Here is a 26,181-nt window from a genome sequence, read left to right as displayed (position 1 = left end):
TTTTGATTGCAGCTGAGTCAGAAAGTCTCTAGATCTCAGTCAAAACAGACCTGTTAAGGCACTGGAATAGCTGCTGCCAAAGTTGGTAAAAGACTGAAGATACACTCAGTCTATCTCTCTGCCAGTCTGAATTTCATCATTAGGTATATTTGTAAGACTAGGCTTCCCAGTTTAGTCACGGAGGCTGATAACAGGACTTCAGGACATATCCCTGTGAGCTCAGGCTGCACAACATTCTTGACTTAAAACAGAAGATAAACTTTCAACAAGCAGCTGCAGAGAAATGTCTGGATATTTTGGGCTGAGCTAGTGTTCCTGGCACTTAAAATTCAATCGTCGTGGTATCCTTAATCCTTTTCAGTAGTGAGCTTTAAGATTGCTGAACTGTTTTGGCTGGGTTTCCCTGTCCCTGCATACTGGATAGCCTAACTGGGGTAAGAAGAGAAAGATTGCTCCAGCCTTGCAAAGATGGTTAGAATTGTGCTGAGGGAAGACCTGACCAAGTTTCTGCCTTGCTGGATGCCGCGTGTCACCAGCATATGACACCAGCATGTCACATCAGCTGCTATCAGCAAGACACCCAGAACCAGTCAGAGTCAAGTGAAGGATGCTCCAGACCAAACAGCCCATCCGTAGACACAGCTCCAAGCAGCTCTGACAAAACCCAGGAGAGAGAAGAGCAAGAAAGAATTCCTTAAAACAAATTTCTCCTAGCTGCATGTCTTGGATGATTCCACTAAAATATCCCGTTGCTCCTGCCTTCTTTGTGGGGCACTTCTTCACCCAGAGATTTCCCACTCTTCTTCTGTGCTCCCAAACCTTTATAAGAGCAAATAGGCTTCCTCCTCCAATTGTTCCTTTTAACACAGCGAGGCCTCTGACCCTATCGGCAGTCTCATTTGTCTGAATAGAGAAACATCATGTTTTTTTCTTTAAAAGTATGAAGCAGAAGTGCAAGAAACTCACTCGATTCTCCCTGGACACTCAATTAATTCTCATAGCCCACTTACCAGCACTTAAGTGTAGCTTTCACCTCCAACCATCAAGCTGTGGCGGAGCTTTATAAGCTCAGATCACATTTAGCCAAAAGGTCTCTTGAGTGTGTCCTCTGCCTTGGCAGCTGAAATCCTAGCCACCAGCCCTCCTCAAGTAAATGGGAAAATTTAACTGTGACATAGATAAAGATGTTTTCTTTTTCTTATCTGCTGACTTGAGACTCTGCCTGGTGTTTTTAAGGTCCCACAGCTCTGCTGAATCCACCTAGATCATTCTGCATAGCTACTGCTCACCCAGCTAAGGTGAATATTATTCTGCATTAGAAATATTTGTTTGCATTTCACCCTCTTCATTGCAGTGAAATCAAAGGCCTAGTACAGTACAACTCCAGCCTTTCAAATTGTTTTGGAAACAGCAAACATCTCTGATGTCAAAGAGCATATTTTAGGGAAGACATTACAGGTATATATATCATCCCTGTTGTTTTTACACAGTTTACTGGCACAAACCATACAAATTGTACTATCTCCAGCCCATCCAGCATTCCTCTGGCTGCACAGTTCTTTTAAGGGGAAAAAAATCCATAAAGGTCATTCTGTTTTTCTGAGGTAGTTACTGTAATACAAATGGAAAACTTGTGAGGGTGCCCAGCAGGTTTTCCTGGATCCAAAGGATTCAGAGAGTGGTTTCAAATAAGGTATCATCAAAATCATCTTGGTAATCCTGACTAAATGTAGGACATGAATCAAGTGCTTGCGTGAATGAAGCCTGCATGCCAAGGGGCAGAGCGAATAACATGTAAGTATCTCCCTAACACACTTACGGATAGCTGGGAAGAGTGGAGTTACTCTTGGTGGGGAAGGCTCAGGCTCCTGTTCAAGCAGCTATCCTGTGTATAAATGGTTCCACACTCAGTGCGTCAGACAAGATTATTTCAGCACCTGTGTAATGAGGGGCCCACAAGACATAGAATCAAAAAATCATAGAATCATAGAATAGTGAGGGTTGGAAAGTACCTTAAGGTCATCTAGTTCCAACTCCCTTGAAGATGTAGCTTCAAACCCTGCTCTGCATTAGACAGAATAGGAATTGAAAGATTAATTTCCCTTGTTTTGGATGAGTATCTCACCCACTAGAACTCTGTTAGGAATATCTTTGATAGCCTTTCTCATTTTGACAAGAAATGCCAACAAATCTTTTCTTAGTAGGGTTTTGTGGGAAAAAACTTTGGTCGAACACACCTGACTATGCTATGACCAGCACTGAGTAAAACACCAGTACTATCCTTCAGTGCTATCTCAGGCTCCTGCTTTGGGCCATACTTGTCATATACTGCTCTGATATTTCCTCACTTATTATTTAGTTCTCCTTTCACTGGTTCGAACCACACCTTCCTCAAATTCCTCTCCTAGAAAAAGAACAGTAGAGTCTGGAGGTTTTTCCTTTGGGCTCTTTTCTTCACTTCATGTAACATAGCACAAGTGCATACTGCTGACCTCCTTCTCATGAATCTCTGGCCCTTCCCAAAGGACAAAGATATTCCCAAGGGACAAAGATATTCCCAAACTGGTAGCACCTCTGTCTTTCCAGGTCATATCACTGCTGTTCTCTTTCTCTCCTTTTCTGTACTTGTGCTATAATGATTGTATGACCCAGGAGACCATTGGATGGAGAATTTTCTTCTGCTTTGTTCTCACCGTGCAATCAGCTTCTGAAAAGCCATGACCAAGGAAAGTAACATCCACCACACCATCCTGGGGTGAGCTAGGAGAAGTTTATTGGGAATGCACCTTCTCAGTATACCTCCTCTGTGGGAAATGTCACTCTACATTAAAAAGCAGGAAGCAAAATGGAAGTTCTATCTTAGATTAAGATTTATCCCAATGGGTCATTCCCTGAGTGCCCTCAGCTGCTGTATAGCAAGGACACAGGCTGAAACACAGATGGACAAGTTGTAGGTATTCCCTTATGTCACACATTAGAATATGTGGAAACAATGACTCTGCTTTCTACATTGTGACTAGGCAGCAAAAGCTCTGAAATGACCTATCTATGAAGCACCCTTTGGTTACCGCCTGCATGGAAGTCCCATTCCACAGTGTCCAAGTAAATGAGTTTCAGGGCAGAGAATGTCAGTGATGGCATAACTTATTCAGTAGTATCAGTGTCAGAATTTTATAGTTTCAGGAACCTGGAGTTCAGAATAGCACTGATGCCCCTTGGCTATATAGAAACTGGGTGCCAAGCTGGCAAAGTGGAATAGATTGACTCTTTGGGTGACAATAGTGCTTCCCAGGAGAGTGCAGCAAAGCACGATGTTTGCAAGCATTTCTGTATTGAGGAGACCAGAACAGGTGTCCATGGAACTGGCTTGGAAGCAGATGAGTTCAGAACAGCGAGAGGATTCAGCGCAGCCATTCAGCAGCCTTTGTTCTGCCGTTCCCAAGAAAACATTACAGCAAACAAGAGGTAGTAAAAGGAGGTTCAGCTGAATGGGTATTCATTCTACTACACTGCAGCTTTAAGATACAGTAAGAAATAATACATATAGACACACACCACTGCACCCCAAAGAGTGAATCCTGTCTTCTGGGGACTAGTGTTCTTCCAGGGATGGGCGACTATACTGGGTCTGGCCCTATGCTAAACATAGAATCACAGAACAGTTAGGGTTGGAAAGGACCTCAAGATCATCCAGTTCCAAGCCCCCTGCCGTGCCCAGGGACACCTCACACTAAACTATCTCACCCAAGGCTTCGTCCAACCTGGCCTTGAACACCGCCAGGGATGGAGCATTCACAGCTTCCTTGGGCAATCCATTCCAGTGCCTCACCACCCTAACAGGAAAGAATTTCCTCCTTATATCCAATCTAAACTTCCCCTGTTTAAGTTTGAACCCATTACCCCTTGTCCTGTCACTACAGTACTTGACGAAGAGTCCCTCCCCAGCATCCCTATAGGCCCCCTTCAGGTACTGGAAGCCTGCTATGAGGTCTCCACGCAGCCTTCTCTTCTCCAGGCTGAACAGACCCAACTTCCTCAGCCTATCTTCATAAGGGAGGTGCTCCAGTCCCCTGATCATCCTCGTGGCCTTTCTCTGGACTTGTTCCAACAGTTCCATGTCTTTTCTATAGAACTGGAAAGAAATATTTGGATCTTTGCCACTCTCTCTGCTGAGTCAAGAGAGTCTCAGCGGAATGAGAATGTGGCCTTGTATGCTCAGCTCACACAAAATACTGAGGTCTGCAAAAATGCAAAGCACTGTAAGAGTAAACGTTCAAGCATCTATAACACTGAGCTATTGAAATAATGAAAGATGAATAGCTACATTTCAACAGTTAATAGCTCATCAAGATGAAAAAAAAATCCTCCTTCTTCTGCAAATGTTGTTAAAATTGAGTTTCTAGAAGGTTAAAAGGAAATTCTTAACTTGTTCAATTCCCATACTGCTGTATGTACAATTTAACTTAACACAGAGTAAATGGCGTTTTGAAATGCAAAGGTGAACATGAGCCAAGAATACATTATGCATACAGTTTACATATAGTGATGACAAGTATCATCACATTTAAGTAACATCCACCACTCTTCAGAAAATTACTAATGCAGTTTGAATGCCTTCTTTCTTTACTGAAATATGTATCAGTCAGATAGAAATATCTAGATAGCAATATGCTCTACAGTTATGAAACATTAATGCTTGCTTTGTGTTGCTTTACTTCTTTACTATAATTATCCTGCTCTTTAACTTTATTAGGAGACAACATATGAACACAACACCTGAACACAGCCAAACAAGTGTCCCTTTCAAACTTTCCTGCTCATTACATTTCCCACATCTCAAATTATGTGTTTCCTAACTGTTTCTGAAAGGTCCAGTATTTCTTGATGTGCACTTCCCCAAACTGGTGTTCGGTCCCTGAAGGCACCAACAGCTCTGTACTGGCTCTAATCCATCTCACCCAGGGCCTCTCCCACACTGCCCATGGCCCAGGACCCCATCAGAGCCCATTCAGGGTCATCAGTCCCTGCCCCAGTGATGCCATAAAATGCTGGTCCCCAGCTCCGCAGGTAGATGTCTCAGCCTAGTTTGTCTCTGTCTCCACAGAGGTGCTTGATGATCTGCGCTGGGGCTGAATGGCCCAAACAGGAGAATATCACCTGGGCCATCCCTCAGAGTGTCCCTGACCAGTGCTGTACTCTTTAAAGTGGACCAGGTCCATCTGCAACCTTACCAGTATTCATAGAATCATAGAATAGTTAGGGTTGGAAAGGACCTCAAGATCATCTAGTTCCAACCCCCCTGCCATGAGCAGGGACACCTCACACTAAACCATCTCACCCAAGGCTTCGTCCAGCCTGGCCTTGAACACCGCCAGGGATGGAACATTTACGACCTCCCTGGGCAGCCCATTCCAGTGCCTCACCACCCTTACAGTAAAGAATTTCTTCCTTATATCCAATCTAAATTGAACAGAGCGGAAGAATTATTTCACAAGCATTAAAAAACTACCTTTCTCCTTAGGCACCACAGTGTTTGATTTTCCTGCAGCAGCAGGACATTGTTGGCTCAATTTCAATAACCCCCAGATCATTTCTTGCAGAACTGTTGTTTAAGCAGCTGTTCCTTATCATGTGCTATTGTAACTGATTATTTCTGCCTATATACAGTACCTTCCACTTGCCTCTAGAGAATTGCATCTTCTGTTCTTTTCTTTGGTTTTAGATCATATCTTGCATTAGCCAAAGCTATTTTTAAATCTGACTATGCCCTTTGACTACTGGTGCTCCTGGCACTTAGTAAGAACAGCATTTATTTCACCATCTAGGCTTATACCCCTGCTAGATGTTTTAAAGTGTAAATAATGCAATGCTACTGAGGTTAAAAAAAGTCAATGAGCTATAGTCACAGAAAAAAAAGTTCCACCAGGATATTTGTTAAGAGTTCCCCATTTTAGCTGGCAAAAAATATACAAGCTGAATGGTCGGGAAGTCGTTTATGTGCTGGAGCTCTTTTGGACAACTCTCAGTTAAAATCTGGAGACAGGCTTCAAATTCCTATACTGAATTTGTGGTTCCAAAGCTTCAGCACTTTGCCAGCCTTTTGCTGAGACTGTCAGTTTCTATACAATTGAAGAAAGCTACCATCTTGCCCCCTTAATGTTTAAATACTTCCCTGTCATAATTCCTGCAGGAATCTCGAAAGATGTCACCTGCTATGGGAAGGCCATTGTTTACTGCAGTGTTCACAACTGCGCCCACACATACTTCTCTTGTTAGCTATTATTCTATATGGTTCTTCACTACATATAAGTGATGTGTCCCATGCTGGCCTGCAAATACATGGGAACAGAAACGCTTTGCTGTTATGCATTTGTAGGGAGAGTTATGCAGTGGGGTTGTACTCACAAGTTGAGATTGTAGCTCAAAGAAAAAAAATCTATGCAAAAGCTGAGAGCAGTCAAAAATACACATTTCAGAGGTAATTCTCATATGATATGGTGTGAACCGTATTGGAGTAACGCTTAGGATCAATAGGCAGTAATTCTACAGTGTTCTTTTAATGATAACACAAAATGTCTGAGCTGAGGCATGCTGAAAACATCCACTGGAAATGTCTTGATTAGAGACACACCAAAAAACTGAACAGCAAAGCGTGGTGCAATCTGGAGCTTCCTCCTTACCAAGCACTGGAATTTAAGATATTTTTTCTCCCAGTATGATTCCAGAACAAATAATTTTGTTTGTTTCCCCGGACACCTGAGAGCAGCTACAACCATCCTCTGTGTAAATTATTGATGTTACCACTACAAATAATATTACTCACAACAGCAGTACATGTGGTTTGCTTCTCATAGGAAGCTGTTTACCCTGGATTTAGAGCTCTATAGGTGTCATAGGCATTCTCCATGCCTGTTTCCTGGAAAAGGCTTTTGGATGTCCTGTAGGTCCCTGTGTTACCTGACAATAAGATGATATCATTTGTGGCTCTTAGTAACCTCACAGTGTTGAAAACAGAGTAGATGCAGCCTTTAAGGCTGACATTGCCTTTTCTCATCATGTAAGAGAAGATCAAATTAATACCATGTGTAGGGTAGACCACCTACAGGCCAGTTTTAAGTCTTCATCTGGAACACCACCAACCTGCCAGTGCTATCAAAAGGAGACTGGATTTAATCTGCAACAGCAAATCCTACCACACTAGAAAATGACAGGGTTTGGTGATTTAGAGAAATGCAATATCAAATAGATTGCTCAAACATGAATCTGCTATCCTCCCCCTATGCCAAGGAAGATGCTACTGAATGTAAAAACAAGATAATAGAATTGAGAAACAAGTGCTCTGCTGATCCCATACACATTAATAGTATCATTTCAGAGAATGACTAAAGATTGCGTGAGTCAATGATTCCTCCTAAACATTTTGTCTAAGAACACCTACAATCCCTAGCTTGACTGGCAATGAGCAGATTAACATGCTTCAGTTATGATGGGAGCTCATTTTGAAATAAATCACTGTTAATATCAGCACACCAGGCATCAGTGCTCTCTCTGTGATACAGCAAGTCACTTAAAGGGTGATTTTACATACTCTCAATTTTCTAATGCAAGAAACCTTCATACAGAAAATAAAGGAGCAGGGGGCAAGAGCTCTGTTTTTCAGTAAAAGTACTACCTATGAACCCAGTTGAATTAAACCTTGTGTTTACCTCAAGGTCAGAAAAACACAGAGACCTGTACATTCACATGTGCAAAATATCTGGTGAAGTAATGTTTCAGAAACATAAGCCAGGTTCTTTCAAAAACCTGCCTGGCATCCTGTCAGCTCCATAAAATACTGCCTGAGAACTCAAAGCAGGGGCCCTGCATCTCAGATGACATAGTGCAAGTCTTTTTCAGCCCATAATCTCATAATTTCTGTAGCTTTTACCATCCTTGCAACCCCAGCATCCCTGGAAGCCCAAGGTATAGTCACAGGGTTTCCAGGTTCCCTGGTTCATGAAAGAAACAGGGATACAAAGAAAGGAGTTCCCAGGAGTCGAAAAGTTGCCTTAGTATTTTATTTAATAATGGGTCAGAATTATTTTCCCCCAGACATAAGAAGAAGGAGAAGAAATGAGAAGGAATTTCCTTTCCCTTAGAAACACGAACATTTCTAGGTTTGTTCCTGTTCCAAGGTTTAATGTGTGCACATAAGCACATGCATACACAGCCTCACCAGACTTTCCCCCCTTTGATCTGGCTGACAGGGGGATTTCCTCTTAGGATATCTCTTATACTGCAGTAACTGCAGGATACTGATCTGGATGGATTTAAAATCTCATACAATATAACAGCTCCCTATTTGCAGCCTAATTACATTTATTGTATACATCCACAGGAAACATCTCCATCCTGTAACAAGAAAACCACTTTGAGATCTGCTTGACTTCTTACCTCTACACAGAGCTAAGAATTATGATGCCAAATGAAAAAGTTGTGCAGAATAGCCTTAGGTGTGCTTTTTTAGGATTTTAGTTTCTTTTGAATTTCTCGAATCCAAATATTCAAATCTCCTTTCTAGTATAAAATTCAATTGCAGCTCTACCCATCAGGCTATCACTCCTACCACTTGCTGCTTCAGGTAATAAATTGAGAGTAAAATGCTTGTGAATGGTTTCTCTGTTGTAGATTATAAAGAATTCACCCACAGTGCACTGAGAGGTGAATTTAATAGTTCATTTCCTTTTAACTTTTGTTGCAATAAACATGCAAGTCAAATGTCTTTTGTATTAAAAGGAAAAAAAATAATCTCTTCTTCAAAGGAATCCCATAAAACATCAGGAACTTCCTAGTGCTTAGTAAAAAATGTATTCATTCAACAGCTCAGGTGCTCCAGGGATTCCCAAGTTGCAACAGCATCACAGCGATGGCATGTGTGGAAACAACTACTCTCTGAAACCTGGCTGGAAAAGGGTGAAAGAGTGGGGGGAAACTTCTCTGTGGCCCAGAGAGCAATGCGAAGTACAGCAGTTCTGTTTTGGGAAGTTATTCAAGCTGTTGAAACTGCATTTGATTTTGATTTGGATAACGGCCCTCCTTTCCTAGGGAAGAAGAATGGTATTTTTCTAATCAATCTTGTTTGCTTTAAGGACTCCTTCACATTTCATCCCTGATTCGGGGGTGGGGGTGTGGGGTAGAATGTCATGAAAATTTGAAAGAATTGTTTGAAAATGAAAAACTTCAATTCGCTCCTTTAAAAATGTGAGTTTTTTCCTAAGAGTTGAAAATTTCCATCATGTTAATGCCTTTCTGAAGGTTAATTTTCAGGGAAACTGCAGCAATTGCTTGAATAGACAGAACAATATATTTTAGTTCAAAACAGCCTGGCTAATATATTCCTGGTCAGCATCAGTGCCCACAAAGTCATGAGTCAAAGGCTTGTCATGGTCACAGCTACTCATCCATTTCAAAAACCAGAGTAATAGCTGGGTGGGTGAGGAAAGAGTAGACCTGGAAGAGAGGAGGGGAAAACACAGCTCCGCTCATTGATTAAAAGCTGAATTATTCATCTCCAGCCTCTTATCTCCACAAAATCCACGTGCTTTATAATGTCTTCTGACCCTTGTATGTGGGTATGTGAACGTGTGAAGAGAGGGGTAGAGAATATGAAATCATTTGTCTATGAGGGAACTGTTGCTTCACAATGTGGAGAAGCAATAGCATGCACAGGAAAAACGAAAAACTACAACTAAAAGGAGTAAAAATCTTCTTTTAAAATATAGACATTAAAACTGACTATTCTTGCTACCTCTTTATACTATAACTGACTGATTTTTTTTTTATTTCTTTTTTTTTTTCTCCTGTATTTCTTGCCTTTTTTTTCCCTGCCATATGGTATTATTGAGGTATGCAATAATTTAGCTTCATTGCCTGCAAACTTTAAAATATTTCCTTGGTATTTTCACTCTACTGAGAAAAATCATGTGCAAACCCTAGCAAATGTTGATTGTTTCCATCAGCTGTTAAGCCATGTATCTTTGTCCTCTTTCTCTCTGATATTTCAGCCCATGAAGCCTTGCTTTTCTTTTACCGTGGTTTTCATTAATCAGTCTGAGTGCTTTTACTAGCTAGTGTTACAATTTGCAGTCCATTCTCTTATGCCTTTTGCTTGCTTTCATACAGACGTTGCATTGAGATATGCATTTATTTGAGGAAAATGATAGACAGGTTTTTAAAAAGGAGACTCAATCAATACCAGAAGTTTTTTTGGTTTGTTTTTTTTTTAATCATTATTGCCTAAATTGTTTCCAAGGACAAAGAAAGAAGTAGTTATAGTGAGAAAAGACACACAACAAAAAAACAGCAGGTAAGGAGGAAATCAAAGCTAATTTGCTCATATTCTGTCATTTCCATCATTACTGAAGTTTCATGTTTCATGTATGCACAAAGAGATAGAATGGCTATATGCTGATTATTCACTTAATTATTCTGTGAAATCAGTATTTAAATAAAGATGTATAGTAACACAAGTGTTCCTTCATAATGTTTTAGATATAGAGGCTACCTCTACTGGAGAACCCTGGAGTGCTGTGCAGAGCACAGTGCCAGGCTTGCAATCCCGAGCACATAAATAGTCCCACTAAAGCGAATGAGATCATTATTTGCATGATTAAATATCATAACATTAAATTGTACATAAATGTTACTGCTGTGGGTAGAGAGAGGGAAGGAGGAGTGTGACATAATCTTTCAGGTGACAGAAGAGAAATGAATTCTGCCTGATTTCATCCTTCAAAAGCCTTCTAGTGACAGTATTATTTTTAAATGGCTTTTAGTGATTTTGTGACACTGCCAAGTCATTTAGCTCTATTTAAAAATATAAAAAATCCAATACAGCAGAGATTGAATAATGCACGGTACTAATCTAGGGCCAACTGAGCCCTATCCGGACATATAGGACTTAGGAGGTATGTGTCAAATTACCTTGTTGGACCCCCAGTTCATCCACCCTTCAGTGACAGTCAGGTCTTTGGCAGTCTCATCCCCCCTCTAGCTCCTCAGGATGGTCAGCCTTCCTCCTTACTCTGCAGAGCCCAGAGCATTGCTGCAGTGGATCTCTCTGCTCAGAAAGATCTTGTCCCCTGTTAGTATCCCTGTGCAAGGTGTCCAGTACATCTGAAGCTGAGTTTCAGGAATACATGCAATAAATGTGCACATTGACTGTTACCTAAATGCACTGCACTACTTTGCCATCACCACTGAAGAGACAGTAGGCTCACCAAACACACAGATGGCACTCCATGGAGGAGGACAGGTTTAATATTCAACGTGTTCTGAGCAAATTAGGCATACAGGAATGAAAAAAATCGTAATGCATTTTAGCAAGGACAAATGCAAGATACTTCATGTAGGCTGCTATGCGCATATGGAGCAAGTAACACCTGTCCAGGCTTGGAGAACAGCAAAGAAGATTCAGCAGGTTATCAGCTGTGGGTAAGCCTGTGTTGGACAAAGGCAGACACCTCACAGGCTGTATAAATAGGAGTGCTGATGATAAGACATAGTTCTTTGACATAAGACATTTTTTCGCAGTAGAACTGAGTTGAGTTGTGGCATCACAGAGAGGGGAAAAAAGTAAAGAAAATCATGAACCAAGTGTACAAAACCCAGAACAAACCAAACGGAAACAATCAGAGGCCTAGAAAATGTGACCCGTGGGCAAAAAATGGCAGAAATTAGGTTGTTTAGCCTAAGAAATGAGAAGTGGAAGAGAGAGCTGATGGAAGAGAATGTTATTAAATATATATAGTCTACTGCCAGGCTAATCTTTCTTCCAATCCATGGTGGACAGGACAAGAAGTGATGTGCTTAGTGAATGCTGCAAGGAAATTTCAGGTTAGATATGAAAATGATAAGGATGGAGAAATGTAGAAACAGACTGCCTGGGGAGTTACAGAGCCTCCACCACAGGAGCAAGGGTGAGGGCTCACTCTGCCACGGTGCCCAAGCACTGTGATTCACTGATTACAGCAACATTAGAAGACTGAGAGTGGCCTATCTCGGCTTCATCTTATGTCTTTTGAATGGGTGTCTCCTTACGCTTCATTACATATTTGTCTCCTTTTCCTTTGATTTAGCGTGATTTGTATTGGGTTATCTAAGTGAGCAAGAGGCTTTCTTTCTGTGCTCTGGGGTAATGCCACTAATAATTTACTTTGTAAAAGAAATATGTAAGTCTTTATATAAGACTTCCCCACTTATAGTAATATTTTAATCTTCAAGTAGTGCTGCACTTTCCATTGAATTTTTCTAGGAGTAAGGATGTGTGCTTCTGTTATTATTGTGAAACTAGTATTAACCCTTTCCCGGTCAGCAGGGTCATGCTGAACCACAGGAAAGACCCATCCCTGTTCACAAAAGCACCACTCATTCCTTATCTGGGCTCCCTAGAACAAGAATTTCCTCTGCTTATATCTGTACAAAACCTGCCTCACACATGGGACGCAGACTTGGCTGGAATCCTCACATCCATTGTAGTGCAAATACAGAAACAATCAGTGAAATCCTTCCTAAACGTCCATGTTTTCCTTACAATAATAATAAAAGGTGAACTAAATAAAGACAGTCAGAGGGGAGTTCATGAGCCTCAGGCACACTGAAAGTCAAGCATCATGTACCATGGTCAAGCACACAGGCTCCCAACAGAAGCCGGAGCTCGGAATGGGGTAGTACAGCTCTCTTGCAGGCAGTGTCTGTCCACAGACACCCTTATTGCAGACAGAATGCAGCTGCACATTTATCTGAGTTCAGCAGACACCACTCTTGTATTTTGGAAAATAAAGGAAACACCTCTCCCATAATTGGGGGAGTCTAATGTGTAGACTATATCTATTTCTATTGATGATCTTAAAGGTCTTTTCCAACCTAGCTGAGTCTATGGTTTTATGATTCTATATTTCAGCTGCTTCTAGGAGCAGGGTTTCAGCCCCCCAAATGCCTTTCCTGCAGGACAGGGTTCATTCACTTTAGCAAGGTATAATCTGTGCAGAGGAGGGATGGGAGAGGGAAATAGGCTGTGCACCACGCGTAAGCACCCAGGTTTGTTGACACAGAGCCCACAAGCAGAGAAGGGACAATTTAATCTGCCAACATGGGCGGGTGAGGAGTGGCTCTAACTCCAGTCTCTGTGCTTCTGTTATTTATCCAGTGGCTTTAATGTAAGTGCTGACAGGATAGGAGCCAGCAAACATATAAACACACTCACTTAACACAGGGTGGTTAGAGCCACACTCCTGGCAGCGGCAGCACTCTTTCCAGGAGGGCTGAGCTCGCACAGGCAGAGGCGAAGTGGCTCCCAGGGCTCCCCAGCCTGGGCGAGAGCTCTAACTCCCAGACACCACCTGAGGTGGCTCTGCTTTGAGCAAGGCAGAGGGATGCCCGACTTCAGCATCAGCCCTCGCTTATCCTGACGGGTGGACGATCCGCTGGGCACTGCGGGACGGTCCGGGGCACCCATAGAAGAGCCGCTTGGAGAAACCTCCTGTGACCACGAAACCTGCCCCGGGCACACACACCCCAACGCCCCCAGCCGCCGTCCCCTTCCCGGCGCAGCTGCTGCGGCTGCTTTAACCTGGCAGGGCGGCGCGGGCAGCCCCGCCGACGTCGCGGGCATCAGCTGACCGCGCCGGGCTCTGCCTCCTCCCGCCCGCTCCCCCGCAGCACTACTCCGGCGGCGGCGGCTCCGCCGTGCCGGTCCCCGCCGCTCCCGGGGCAGCACCGGCCGCCTGCTCCCCGTAGCCGCCTGCCCCTCGCCCTGCCTCCTCTTCCTCCTCCTTTCTGCTGCCGGGAGAGCCCCTAGAGCCGGAGCCCTCCCTGCCCTGACCCGCGGAGAAGTTGGGATGCTCCCACCGCTCTTCCCAGAGCTCTGAGTTTAAGGCGGGATTTTCGTTCCCCGCTCTTTCGCTTTTCTTTTTTTTTTCTTTTTTTTTTTTTCCAGGCTCGGGTTTTGGTGGGATTTTTTCTCTCTTTTCTTTCTTTCTTACCCTCCTTTTTTTTCTCGTTACCAAGCAAGCCGAGCATCTGCGATGGATGGCGGCCCCGAGCCCCGGCCGGGCAGAGACGCCCCGTGAGCCAGGGCTCGGGCCCGCCAGGGCATGCCCCGCCACGGGGGGGATGCGGGCGGGCAGCCCCCGGCCGGCGGCTCCGGCGCCGTGACCGAGGATGCCCGCGACCCGGCCGCCTCTCCCTTCCCACCCGAGCTCGCAGGGCTCCCGCTGACCGCGGCCGCGGGAATTACAGCAGCTCCCGGGAAGCGGAGCCCCGGGGCCCCCGGCGAGAGGAACTGCCCGCTGTGAACGGCTCCCTGCAAAGCGGCTCTCCGACCCCCCCGCGCCTCCAGCCTCCGGATGGGGCCAAGGATCGCCCGCAGGGCACCGGGGCTGCGCCCGTAGATGCCGCGCTCCTCTCTCCTCCTCTCCGGACCCGCGGCTCGGCTCTCTCCCTGCTCACCCAGCCCGCCGGGGCGCCTGGGCTGCGCCGCAGCCGGGCTCCGCGGGATGCGGCTCCGCGGGGTGCCGCGGGAGCGGGCAAGGGGCGAGGGCCGCCTGCGCTGAGCCGGCTCAGCAGCCCCGCGGACCCCAGCCGCAAACCGGCCCCGCCGCCAGCCGAGACCCCGGACCCAGCGACCTGCCTATAAATGTGATCCCCCCACCGCCACCTCGCCGCCGCCACCCGCCCTTCGCCATCCCCTCCCTCCTCTCCCGCGGCTCCATCCCTCCCTCTGTTCCCCTCCCCAAAGACGGTGCCCCCTCCCCTCCCCCTCCTGTGCTCTGCCCCCCGCCAGTCACCGCCATGGAGCTCTCGGAGGTGCGGTGCCTGAGCGACAGCGATGAACTTTACACCATCAACAGGACTCCCCCCGGCAGCGGCAGACCCCAGCGCCTGCTGTGGCAGACGGCCGTGCGCCACATCACCGAGCAGCGCTTCTTCCAGGAGCACAGCAGCAGCAGCGGCGGCAGTAGCAGCGGTGGGGGCAAGGGCTTCAGCTCCGAGGAGACCTGCTGCCCCAACCACCACCCTCACCCGCCGCACCACCACCACCACCTCCGGCGACAGTCGGCCGGACGGAGTTTGGGCAGCGAGCGCCACAACAACGGAGGCACCAAAGTCTTCCCTGAGCGCACGAGCAGCAGCGGGGACCTGGGCTTTCTGCCCCTAGACTGTGCCCCCAGCAACTCCGACTTCTTTCTCAACTGGGGCTATACCTATCGCGGGGTGATCTTCCCCACTCTCCGCAACTCCTTCAAGTCTCGGGACTTGGAGCGCCTTTACCAGCGCTACTTCTTGGGCCAGCGGCGCAAATCTGAAGTGGTCATGAACATCCTGGACGTGCTGACCAAGCTGACCCTGCTGTTCCTCCACTTGACTCTGGCCTCTGCTCCCATGGACCCCATTAAGGGCATCCTCTTAGGCTTCTTCACTGGCATCGAGGTGGTGATCTGTGCCTTAGTGGTGGTCAGGAAGGACACGACCTCGTACACTTACCTGCAGTACAGCGGCGTGGTCACTTGGGTGGCCATGGCCACGCAGATCCTGGCGGCTGGCCTGGGCTGTGGCCTCCTTGGGGACGGCATTGGCTATGTGCTCTTCACACTTTTTGCAACCTACAGCATGCTTCCGCTGCCACTCACCTGGGCCATCCTGGCTGGGCTGGTCACCTCTGTCCTGCAGCTCGTCATGCAGCTGGTTATCCCCAGGTTGGCTGTGACTTCCCTCAACCAGGTACTGTGGTGAGGAACGGGTGGGAACTGTCCTCTTTCTCCATCACTCTGGGTGACAGGAGGTGTAGGGCGTCCCAGGAGATCCTCTCCCTTTTAGTCAGGTGTTCAGAGGTTTGTCATTTGGAGAGGAGACCATAGGCAAAATGCAACCTTCTCCTCTCCCCTTTCTCAGTCTTTCACTGCCTATCCCAAGGTTTCACCTGAAGCTGGAGATGGGGACACCTCCTAACCACTTTGTTCCCTCTGCTTGTGCATTCACTACATTGCTGTCCCTTGAAGTAGCTTTGGGGAGAGGAGCTCCTGGGGCAAGTAGGGAGGATGGATCTTTTATAATTCCCCTCCCTTACTCCCAGTAGTGCTCCATGGCATGAAATGATTCTGTCTTGGCCAAACTCTCCCACTGCTCATCTCTCATTTCACTTGCTCATGACTTTTAACTCTGGATCCGCTGAGAGTACTGGTGCTTCTGCACACACAGCACAGCTTGAACTGAGCAGTGAGAAAACAGGGGCAAAGCATGCAGCTCTTGTGCAAGGAGAGCAAAGCAATTCCATGGGTGAAATCTGGGAAAGCTCCTCTTGGAGGTTTAGTGTGGTATCCCAGGCTGTCTTTAGAGGGTGTTGAGAAGCCTTTTCTGCTGGTGGTCATGGAGGAAACATTGTGCTGCATCCTTGCAAGTGATGTCTAAGAGAGAGTACTGGTTACATGGGAGAGGAGGGCCGAGGGAGGGGGGTATGCAGTGCGAACTGCTGAGAGGCACCAGGCAAGATGTGGGTCTGAGGAATTAAAGCCGGGATTAAGCTAATTTTACACTCACCTGGCTTCTTCCACATGAAAGAGGGGGTGCACCAAACTCCCAACATCCCTGCAAGGCAAGAAAATACTGGCTAACAAGTGCAACTTAGTCTCGCTGCTCCCTTTCCCCCTCCTTTTCCGGACAGTCACATCTCTGCGCTACCAATATTTCATATGCTCTGCCAGTATTTCACAGCAGATTACCATCTCTATTTGGCTACCTCTGGGAATGGGGGAGAAGGGGGTGGAGGTGCTGGCAGATAAACCCCAAAGGAGGGAAAGTGCAGAGGAATGTGTTGTTGGTGGAATGTTTACATGCATGCTGGGATGCACAGCTGGGAAGTGGCTGATCTTGTACACAGAAGTTTTGATGATGATGGTTCTTGGGACAAATCTACCTTCCACAGACCCTGGACCTCCTGAAACCCCTGCCCACCCCTGCCTGTGTCCTTCCCCTGTGCGCTTGTTAGCTGTTGGCTGCCTGACCTCAACTGCCAGTGGCCAGGTTCACCCTGTTTTGTGCCTGTCTGAGCCCTTTGAATGTGAGACAAGAAGACTGTGCAGAGTTGTTCCTCAGCTCTTGGTAACGTGCTGATGAATGAGCGGCAGTCACAAGCCATGTACTGCTCCCCTGCACTGCTAGTGCTGTTAGTGCTGGTCAAAAGCTGTGTGAATTACCCCGATTTCTTAATTTATTTCTGTGTCCTATCCTGGAGCTATGAGTAATGCCCTTCTGTCTCATTATGCACAGGTATCAGCTGTTTAGCAAGTCTGCACACACACACACACACTTCCCACAGATACCCCTAACAAAGACATTTCATAGGGGAGATACTAACATCTTCACTTTGCAGTCCGGTACCTTGCCAGTCGTGTGAATGAACTGCCTTTGAGAGGTGCACAATGTGAGATTATCAGCCAGATGACTGCCTTCATGAACTACACGTAGAAATCTCCTTAACGGGATATGCGCAGCTCGCCGCACATCGGTGCTGATTTACACAGGCACCCGCCTTCCCAAAGCCCACTAAACATCCCCTCGTCTCCATCGGCTCCAGCCCCATGCTTTGCTCCCGCTGCGTTGCGCACGGAGCTCCGCCGGTCGCGGACACGCAACCTGCGCTCAGCCGCGGGAGACCCCAGGGCGCTGTCCGGTATCGTGGTGCTGAATCGCGGCGCGGTGCGGGGGCTCCCTCCAGCGGCCCCGGCGGGAGCTGCCCGTCACCTCCGCGCCTGTCCGCGGACCCCGCCTGCGCGCCCGCTCACGGCGCTGCGCACCTCATGCGCCACCCAGCGACAGGCGCCGTGTTCTCGGCCCTGCGGCTTTGGGGAAGCCGGACCCTGCGCCCAGGTCAGGAGCAGCCCTGCCCTGTTGCTCGCAGTGTTGCAGCAGAGAACTGCAAAGAGCTTTCAGGTGTTAGTGAATGAATGAAGGCTTTCACGGCTGATAAAGGGTCTATAACTATCACTTTACAGGTGAACACAGAGAATTTAAACGACTGTGTCATCAAGGTTATATAGGAAATCTTTGGGACAACACAGACGGTCTTTAAGGTCCCTTCCAACCCTAGCCTTTTTATGACTTATGATTCTATGATTCCATGGTTCTCTGATTTCTTGATCATACAGGCGAAGCACTCTCTTTTACCACAGGGCTTGTTTTCCCAGGTAAAATACTGCATTATCCCTTCAGAGAAGCCTTACAAGTCTAAAATGAACTATTTGATTATGTACCAATACCTCGTCACCATGTTGCTATGCCTCAGGATTCAGTCAGCTGCTTATGCTGGACCAAACCCAGGAATTAAAGTATGTAATGAAAGAAAAAGCAGAGGGCAAAACTCTGATCGTGGTACAGATAGTGCTCTTTCCACTGATTTTTATGAGATCAGGATTTCATGCAGAGAAACTACTGAATCCAATTCTGAACAGAAGGAATCATTTACCCTGAAGTCAGTTTATTACCATACCCAATAGCATCCACAGACACAAAGGTTCTGACCCTTTTCTCAGTCACATGAGTATAAATCACTTATAAGCCTACCTAAACTCATGAAGTTGTAACAGCTCATGCAAGAGGAAAATCAGGTGCTGCAATCTTTTTTCCCTTAATCTCTTTATTAATCTTAGTTTTCATTCGTAAATATGTTCACAAGCAGTTCAATTCATCAGTAACGCTGAACACAAGCATGCAGTACTGCCACCTGATTCAGCTGTTTGTTGAAGTTAACAAAGTATGCATCATCATGAATACAAATGATGCCCACTGTTCACCATTTTTTCTTGCAGTAGCACCTAAGAGGTCATTGGATTTTTCTTTCTTTGCAACTCAAAATTAATTTAAACCAGCATCCTTGGTAAAGGTGAGGGAAAAAGAGTGGCTTAGAAATTAGATTAAAAAAAACCACCCAACAAACCAAATGTAGACTCAGTAGTTTCAATCCTGTCAAGTGCTCAGTGCTTATGTAGAGATATGGCCACCCTTAAACCCAACTGACCCCAGTGTGAAAAACAGAGCAATGTGCTGCTTCTCAGCCATGGAGAGCCATGAAAAATAGCCTGATGCCACAATTTAAGTAAAAGCAACACTAGTACTGACTTGACTAGATTCTGTCAGGAAGCAAATAAGAATTGCACGACAAAGCGGAATGGCTTTAAGCTGAGAGAGGGCAGATTTATAGTAGATATTAGGAAAAAGTTTTTTACTGTGAGAGTAGTGAGACACTGGCACAGGTTGCCTAGAGAAGCCTATGGATGCCCCATTCCTGGCAGTGTTCAAGGCAAGGTTGGATGGGGCTTGGAGCAGCCTGGTCTAGTGGAAGGTGCCCATGCCCAATACAAGGGGGTTGAGACTAGATGATCTTTAAGGTCCCTTACAGCCCAAACCATTCCATGATCCTATGATTGTATTATCTTACTGGTAAACAAGTGCATTGATTTGTGTGCCTGGTCAGATACTGTGCTAGGAGCGATGTATGCCTCTGACATTCCCCCTCAGAAAAGTTTAATTTATATTGCATTTATTCATACATTTTTCCTCAGTAATGATGTAGAGAATCCAAAATTTCAAAGGCTATTTTTTTCTATATATGTATTTCAGACATATGGGGAAAAACAAACAACTCAGAGCTCCTTAGTGTTATGTAACATAGGCAGATGATAATATAGATATGAATTTTGACAGGCTTGGAATTATGTAAGCTACAAACATGCTCTGGATTTTAACCCTCTGCCTGAGCACTCTTCACTCACATGAGTAAATTCCAGCAGTCTGTAAACCTATTTTTGTGAGCAAGTCACCTGCATAGGGATGCCTTGAAGGATCGAGTCCTAAATGAAACATATTAACTAAAACTTTAAAAATATGTTTAGAAATAACCTTGAATTAGGTAATATGAAACAGGGGAAACTAATTTTTATCCTCTGTTAGAATCTGTCTTTCCAGGTCTAGGCAGTTCTGTGAATTAATACAGTGATTTTTGCTTGTGTTTTTTTTCCCCACACCCTCTGTCATAGTTATTAATAGAGGAAAAGGCAGAATTCATGAAATCACAAGGATTCCCATAGAGATAAATCTATAATTATACAATGGCAACCGACAGCTTTTACGTTCATGTTTCAGTTACGTATTTCCCCAAATCTGATCACTGGTATCGGTATATGAGTATGCACAAAAGGCACTCATCTCTTCAAAATACCTGTCAAATGCTTTTGGAGTAGCTGTTAAATCTCAAAAGTATAAGGATGTTTCCAAGTTCACTACCATTTGAGAATCAAAATGGAAATACTCCACCTTTATCCCTGTGGCTGCCTTACAGTGTTATTTACTGTTAAGTTTTCTGCCACAGTGGGTGACTTTAACCTGATTGTGTGATTTTAGCCTGGATTATGATCTACTTTCCTTTTATATCCTGTAATATCACCTGACCAGTATCAGTGGGTCACAGCATTACATTAGAATTGGATACACTTTTCTCTGAAGCAGCTGCATCATTGTTGTGCTAAATAGGGCAAATGCATTAGTTATATTTACAATTTGGTGATTAATTGCCTTCAGAGAGTTTCTCCAAAATGGATGTACTCAGGCAGAAACATGAATGAAACCTGCTTTTATCAGTGAGTTTCAGCCTACAACAGTTAGCGCACAGTGAAAGTTACTTTGCTAGATCTGATATGACTCTTTTTTTTGCTGTCAGAACACTTCTGGGTTGTTTTTAAGATTTTGTTTATTGCTCGTTTACTGTTTGTCATGGCTTAGAAAGAGGCAAACACTATAAAATAGCAGCATCTAATGCAAAATAATTACACATGGGAGCTGCACACAACAGACAGTTAACAGCAGATCATTCTGGAATGATCCTTGTTAGCCTGCATGGAATACTGAAGGGGATAAATATCTCCATTCCATCCTTTTATTGCATTTCCCAACCCTGTCAATGATGCGATCTGAACAGGAAAGAAAAATGCAAACCTAGAACAATTTAGTGGATTCTTCTCTTTCCAGAGGGCAGAGAAGGCGGGGATGGAAGGACTCCTTCCTCCATTTTCCTTATTTCCAGTGTATCTGGCTAAGCACAAGAAGAACTAGAGTGTAAAAAGTGAAATTTAGTAAACATAAAAGAATCAAGCTTTAAAAGTGATGCTTAAGCTGATGGAGACTCCAAACCTGAAGAGCCGTACTCAGTTCCTGCCTAGCCTCCTATCCCTGCAAGCACCTTGCTAACATCACATTTAAGGCAGTCTTCTTGCACTAAACTCACCTTCTGTTTCTAAGCGTCCTGTGAAGTGCCTTAATGACTCTGTTAATTTCCATGCATCCCAGCTAGAATCCAAACACTGTTCCAATGGGAACACCTTTAGGGGTTGTGCTACTCACACAATGCTTGCCTGCTGTCAAAGCCAGATGAGAAGGGGATTGTGCTCTTCCTCTGTGCAACAAATGCGGTGATGATGTTCCCAGGATATGGCAGATCAAGGATTTAAACCTTTTCCCCTCAGAAAGGATTGAAATTTCCCTCTCTACCTGACCAGAGAATTTCTGAAGCAAACTCTCCCCATTCCTAGCATAGCTGTTTTTTCTGGAAAGATAAGAGGCTAATATCCAGCAGGTCAAAAAAAGAAAGAAAGAATAATTCTGAGTCTGTAACCAACTGATTAAGGAATTCATCTCTGATGATGTCCTTGCTGAACATTTTAGTGTTTTATGTAATGTTATTAAATCATTCCCTCAAGCGCATGTCCCAACCAGCAGACTGTATAGTCTGCTCCCCAGTCTCTGATGAGATGGATCTTAAATCTTTTTCAGAGTGTTGCAGCTTCCCCAGAGAATTTCTCTGCCTCCTTATCTGCTGCCTATCCAGTTCCTCAAAAGCAGGTACAGCCTACAGGGAGGGCACTTCCTAGTGAGGCAGGAAATATTGGATGAGGGGTGAGCCTCCAGTCATTGAGCTGCTGTACAGAAGATATATGGCTATTTTCAAAGACGATGGGAGTTCAGCTTTTGAACAAAAAGATACAAGCAGTGTCCACGTTTCCCCACGGGGTGGGGAAAAAAAGGGAGCTTAGGGCTGAGAAGCCCAAATATAAGGGAAAAACTTCACAGTGAATCTCTAAATCCTGGGGGGAAATGAGGTTTAAGACATACTCCGTGTCTGTTACAGTTCCCTCCTAGGTAGCTCTCCTTTAATTCACCACACTGTTTTAGGTTGAATCTGAAACATTAGATTCCATTTGCATGTTGTGGAAGGATCCCTAAGAACATGGTGACATTCAACACAGGCTTCTAGCTTAAACTTCAGTAGTTATGTGTCTGCCAATGAGGTGCACAAGGACCTTGCTTTGTGGTTTTGGAACCTTTGGCGTTTTTTTTCTCCTAGCCCTTCCTTCAGAGGCAGAGTCTGTTTCACTTGCTCTGGTTTTGGTGCAGTGCAGCTTGTACCCATTCCCAATGCAGAAGGAACTGTAGAGTTGCAGTCTGGTCCAAGGATGGAGATGAATGCAAATCTCTGAGTTAATGGTGCAATGAATCTTTAGCATTTTGGTATCAACCTCACTCATTCACACCAGGGATAAAAGGCACCTGGTTGGTCAAAAGGGATCAGGCACAAAAGTACTGAGTACTTGCATTACTTGGAACTAATTATCTTACTAAGGGATCTTACTAAGGCCTGACTGATTCAGAGACTCCCAACAGCATGATTTAGGGACCTGATTTAAAGCCCACAGAGTGCCAGAGAAAGAATACATCAGGCATTAGGATTTTTCAGTGAACCAAAAAGATAACTTCTCAGGACCCTCTTTAGGGAAATCAGTGCTCTGAATCCACATTTCTTCTGAAAGAGAACACAAACATGGGCATCCAGCTCCTCCAGGAATGTCTTGTAGTGAGCTCTGTCACTTTTTTCATTCTGGATACCCAGGTCTGCGGACAGAGATATGTGTGGTACTGCCTAATCTAGAACAAACAATACCACAGATGTGCACAGGGTGAACTGCAAAGCCAGGCAGGCACTGGCTGACAGAGCAGTATTCATTGTGCGGGTTTTGTTTGTTAACAACTATTTTAAGAAGTGCTGCTGTTTCATTTGCAGCTTCTTCTGCTGCAAGGTTTCACGCAGTTAGCCTAGAGGAGAGAGGAAGGCTGCCGAGTTCATTAATTAACCATTGCTGCAGTCTGAAAGAGAGTGGAAGCGTATTAGTGTGAAAAAAAAAGCAAACTAACTCAAGCTATTTTTTCCAAAACTCCAACAAATAACTGTACTTCTCCCAAATAGTCCGTCAGTGTTATCATTTCACATGGTGCTCTCAGTTTTAATCTAGAGAACAGTAACACCAGGTATAAATGAAATACTGTTTGAATTAGTTTGATGGTTTAATTCTTTTACTTAATTTTTCTTATATAATTTTGATTTAATCATTACCTTTTGGATTTTTCTGTATATTTCCTTTTGTTTTAACAGCACAGTCACTTAAAAATAAATTGCAGAAATCCCACTTTAGTGAAATCAATGGAAGCATTCAACAGTGGTAGCATCCTAATTAGTAAAAGCAGTTTGTTTCTTTGGAGGGATCTGATCTCCAGGCATTTTATTATATCTCTTTTGTTCAAAACTCCTGCTTCGTTTACCTGGGAGCTACTCAAGGATGGAGCTAGCTATTCTGTGATGCTTGCTTCAGATCTACCACAACAGGAGCCTCATCCATCGATCCAGAGGTATCATAAAATGCAAATAAAAAATAATAACTAAGACAATGAATCAGCGCAGAATAATTATATGATATTATACTGTGTACCAGGTGTTTTATAAATCTGGACGAAGGGTCTTAGGTAATGAAATTACCTAGATCTCATGGCAGTTATCCAAATAACTGTATAAGATCTGCATATACACATTCTTTTATGCTATAATTCTCTGTCACATGAGAAAGAACTTCTAGTGTTCATTAGAATTAGTAATCTTCATAAACATACTAGAGAGGGTTATAATTGACATAGAAATCATCCCACACGTGCTCAGTATGCATCTAACTTGATGTGCTGGGTATGTATATTCTTTCAGAGGAAGGAGCAGTATTCACCATGGATTTCAGCTATAGACTGAGAATGAGGATCATTCCCATTTCATCACTAAATTTATCACTGGCCTGTGCTGACCCGCACACATCACTTTAGGTTTATGGGCTTTATTTGATTTGAAAATTTGCCTTTCTCAGTTGCCGTAAGATGTGACTAATACGTTCAATTGCTTTGAGGTTTTTGTACAAAACATGCCTATCATCTTCCGTGATGCATCAAAAGAGGAATACTTTATTGACTTCTGTCAGAAACACATTTTTTGTTAAAAAATTAATATACTGAATGTAGTGGAAATTTTTGCATATAACTTTACTCTTTCTTGAAAGGCCTGGCTCCACATAATTCTCTTAAGGGCTGGAATGCATGTCCTAAAAGGAGGGACTAAGGACTCTGGTTTTGTCTAGTTTGGAGGAGAGGACGCTGAGGGGCAACCTCATTGCTCTATGCAGTTTCCTGAGAAGTGCAAGTGGAGAAGGAGGTGCTGATCTCTTCTCCCTGGTATCTGGTGACAGAATGCATGGGAATGGTTCAAAGCTGCATCAGGGGAGGTTTAGACTGTACATTAGGAAGCTTTTCTTTATCAAGAGGGTGGTCAAAAAGTGGAACAGGCTTCATAGAAAGGTGGTCGATGCTCCAAGCCTGCCAGCGTTTAAGAGGTATTTGGACAATGCCCTTAATAACATGCTTTAACTTTTGGTCAGCCCTGAAGCGGTCAGCCAGTTGCACCAGATGATCATATTAAGTCCATTTCAACTGAAATAGTCTAGTCTAGTCTAGTCTGCTTAGTCTGATTCCTTTACGTTAGTCCGTCTGTGCTGAGGGGACTTTGAAGTAGATGCCACATAGTTTATACAAGGTTATGCTTGCAGCACTGGGCTACAGAGGCTGACACCTCCTTAGCTAGCTTTCTTGTGACCACATGCTTCTTGCTTTCATATCCATGCAGTAGACCAGTTTCAGTGAGAAGAATGGAGAAATTTTCCACCTTAATTAATTTGTTGCCTTAATAGACCTATTTCCTAGGATTGGGATCCATTGATTCAAACCGCCACACCTAGAACTGAGGGAAATCAAGTCCTGATCCATATGTGAATACTGTAAACCTGTGAGTAAGAAGAAATGCCCTCCTTCCTGGCACTAAGTGAATTTGTCTGAAGACTGTGGGTCTCATTTCGAGCCCTGTGCAGCTCAAAGAGTTAAGAAAAATTAGGACACATTTCAGGATTCAGTCAATCCCTCTTTCCAAAGGCTTCAGCTGTATTAATTCCAAACAGGGTGCCTGCATCCAACCTGTCAGATGGGAAAAGCAAGTCTGTGACGACTGCTGAAATACATGCAGGAACTGCGGAGGGAGGATTGTTTGACCAAGGCCAGAACAGTGCCTGTGACAGTTCTGGAGGTTTAGCAGCATAGGTGATTACATTCCAAAGACATTCCTTGATGTTGCAGGGATGCAGCCTCCCCTCCTGCCTGCCCTCCTCTGAATTGCAAAGAAGCTGAGTAGATGGTGTATACTTTTATGCCTGACCAAGATGCTAAGCGCACTGGGGCTAGTTCTGTTTAATATCTATCTTTGTCAATGATCAAGATGAGGGGATTGAGTGCACCCTCAGTAAATTTGCACATGACACCAAGTTTTGTGGGAGTGTTGATCTGCCAGAATATAGGGAGGCTCTGCAGAGGGATCTGGAGAGGCTGGATGGATGACCCAAGGCCAGTTGTATGAGGTTCAACAAGGCAAAGTGCTGGGTCCTTCACTTGGTCCACAACAACTGCACACAATACTGCACGTCTGGGGAAGAGTGGCTGGAAAGCTGCTCGATGGAAAAGGACCTGGGAGTGTTGGTCAGTGGCTGGTTGCCAGCTTGTGCCCAGGTGGCCAAGAAGGCCAATGGCATCCTGGCCTGTATCAGCAATAGCGTGGCAGCAGGGCCAGGGATGTGATCATCCCCATGTACTGGGCACTGGTGAGGACACACCTCAAATCCTGAGTTCAGATCTAGGACCTTCACTATAAGAAAGATACTGAGGTGCTGAAGCGGATCCAGAGAA

General features: G+C 44.9%; 1 protein-coding gene across 1 annotated transcript in view; it reads left to right on the top strand.

Moving 5' to 3' along the window:
• Positions 1-14,580: 14,580 nt before the first annotated feature.
• The window catches only part of ADCY8 (adenylate cyclase 8), a 122,726-nt gene continuing 111,125 nt past the window's right edge, over positions 14,581-26,181 (top strand). Inside the window, exon 1 of the mRNA XM_065669440.1 lies at positions 14,581-15,759. Within this exon, the coding sequence (XP_065525512.1) occupies positions 14,830-15,759 (930 nt within the window). The 5' untranslated portion in view covers positions 14,581-14,829. The remainder of the gene's footprint in view (positions 15,760-26,181) is intronic.

The sequence above is a fragment of the Lathamus discolor genome, chromosome 2 (genome assembly GCF_037157495.1).
Source record: "Lathamus discolor isolate bLatDis1 chromosome 2, bLatDis1.hap1, whole genome shotgun sequence".
Taxonomy (NCBI): Eukaryota; Metazoa; Chordata; class Aves; order Psittaciformes; family Psittacidae; genus Lathamus; species Lathamus discolor.
Note: the sequence above shows the minus strand (reverse complement) of the source record. Positions and strands in the feature narration are given on the sequence as shown.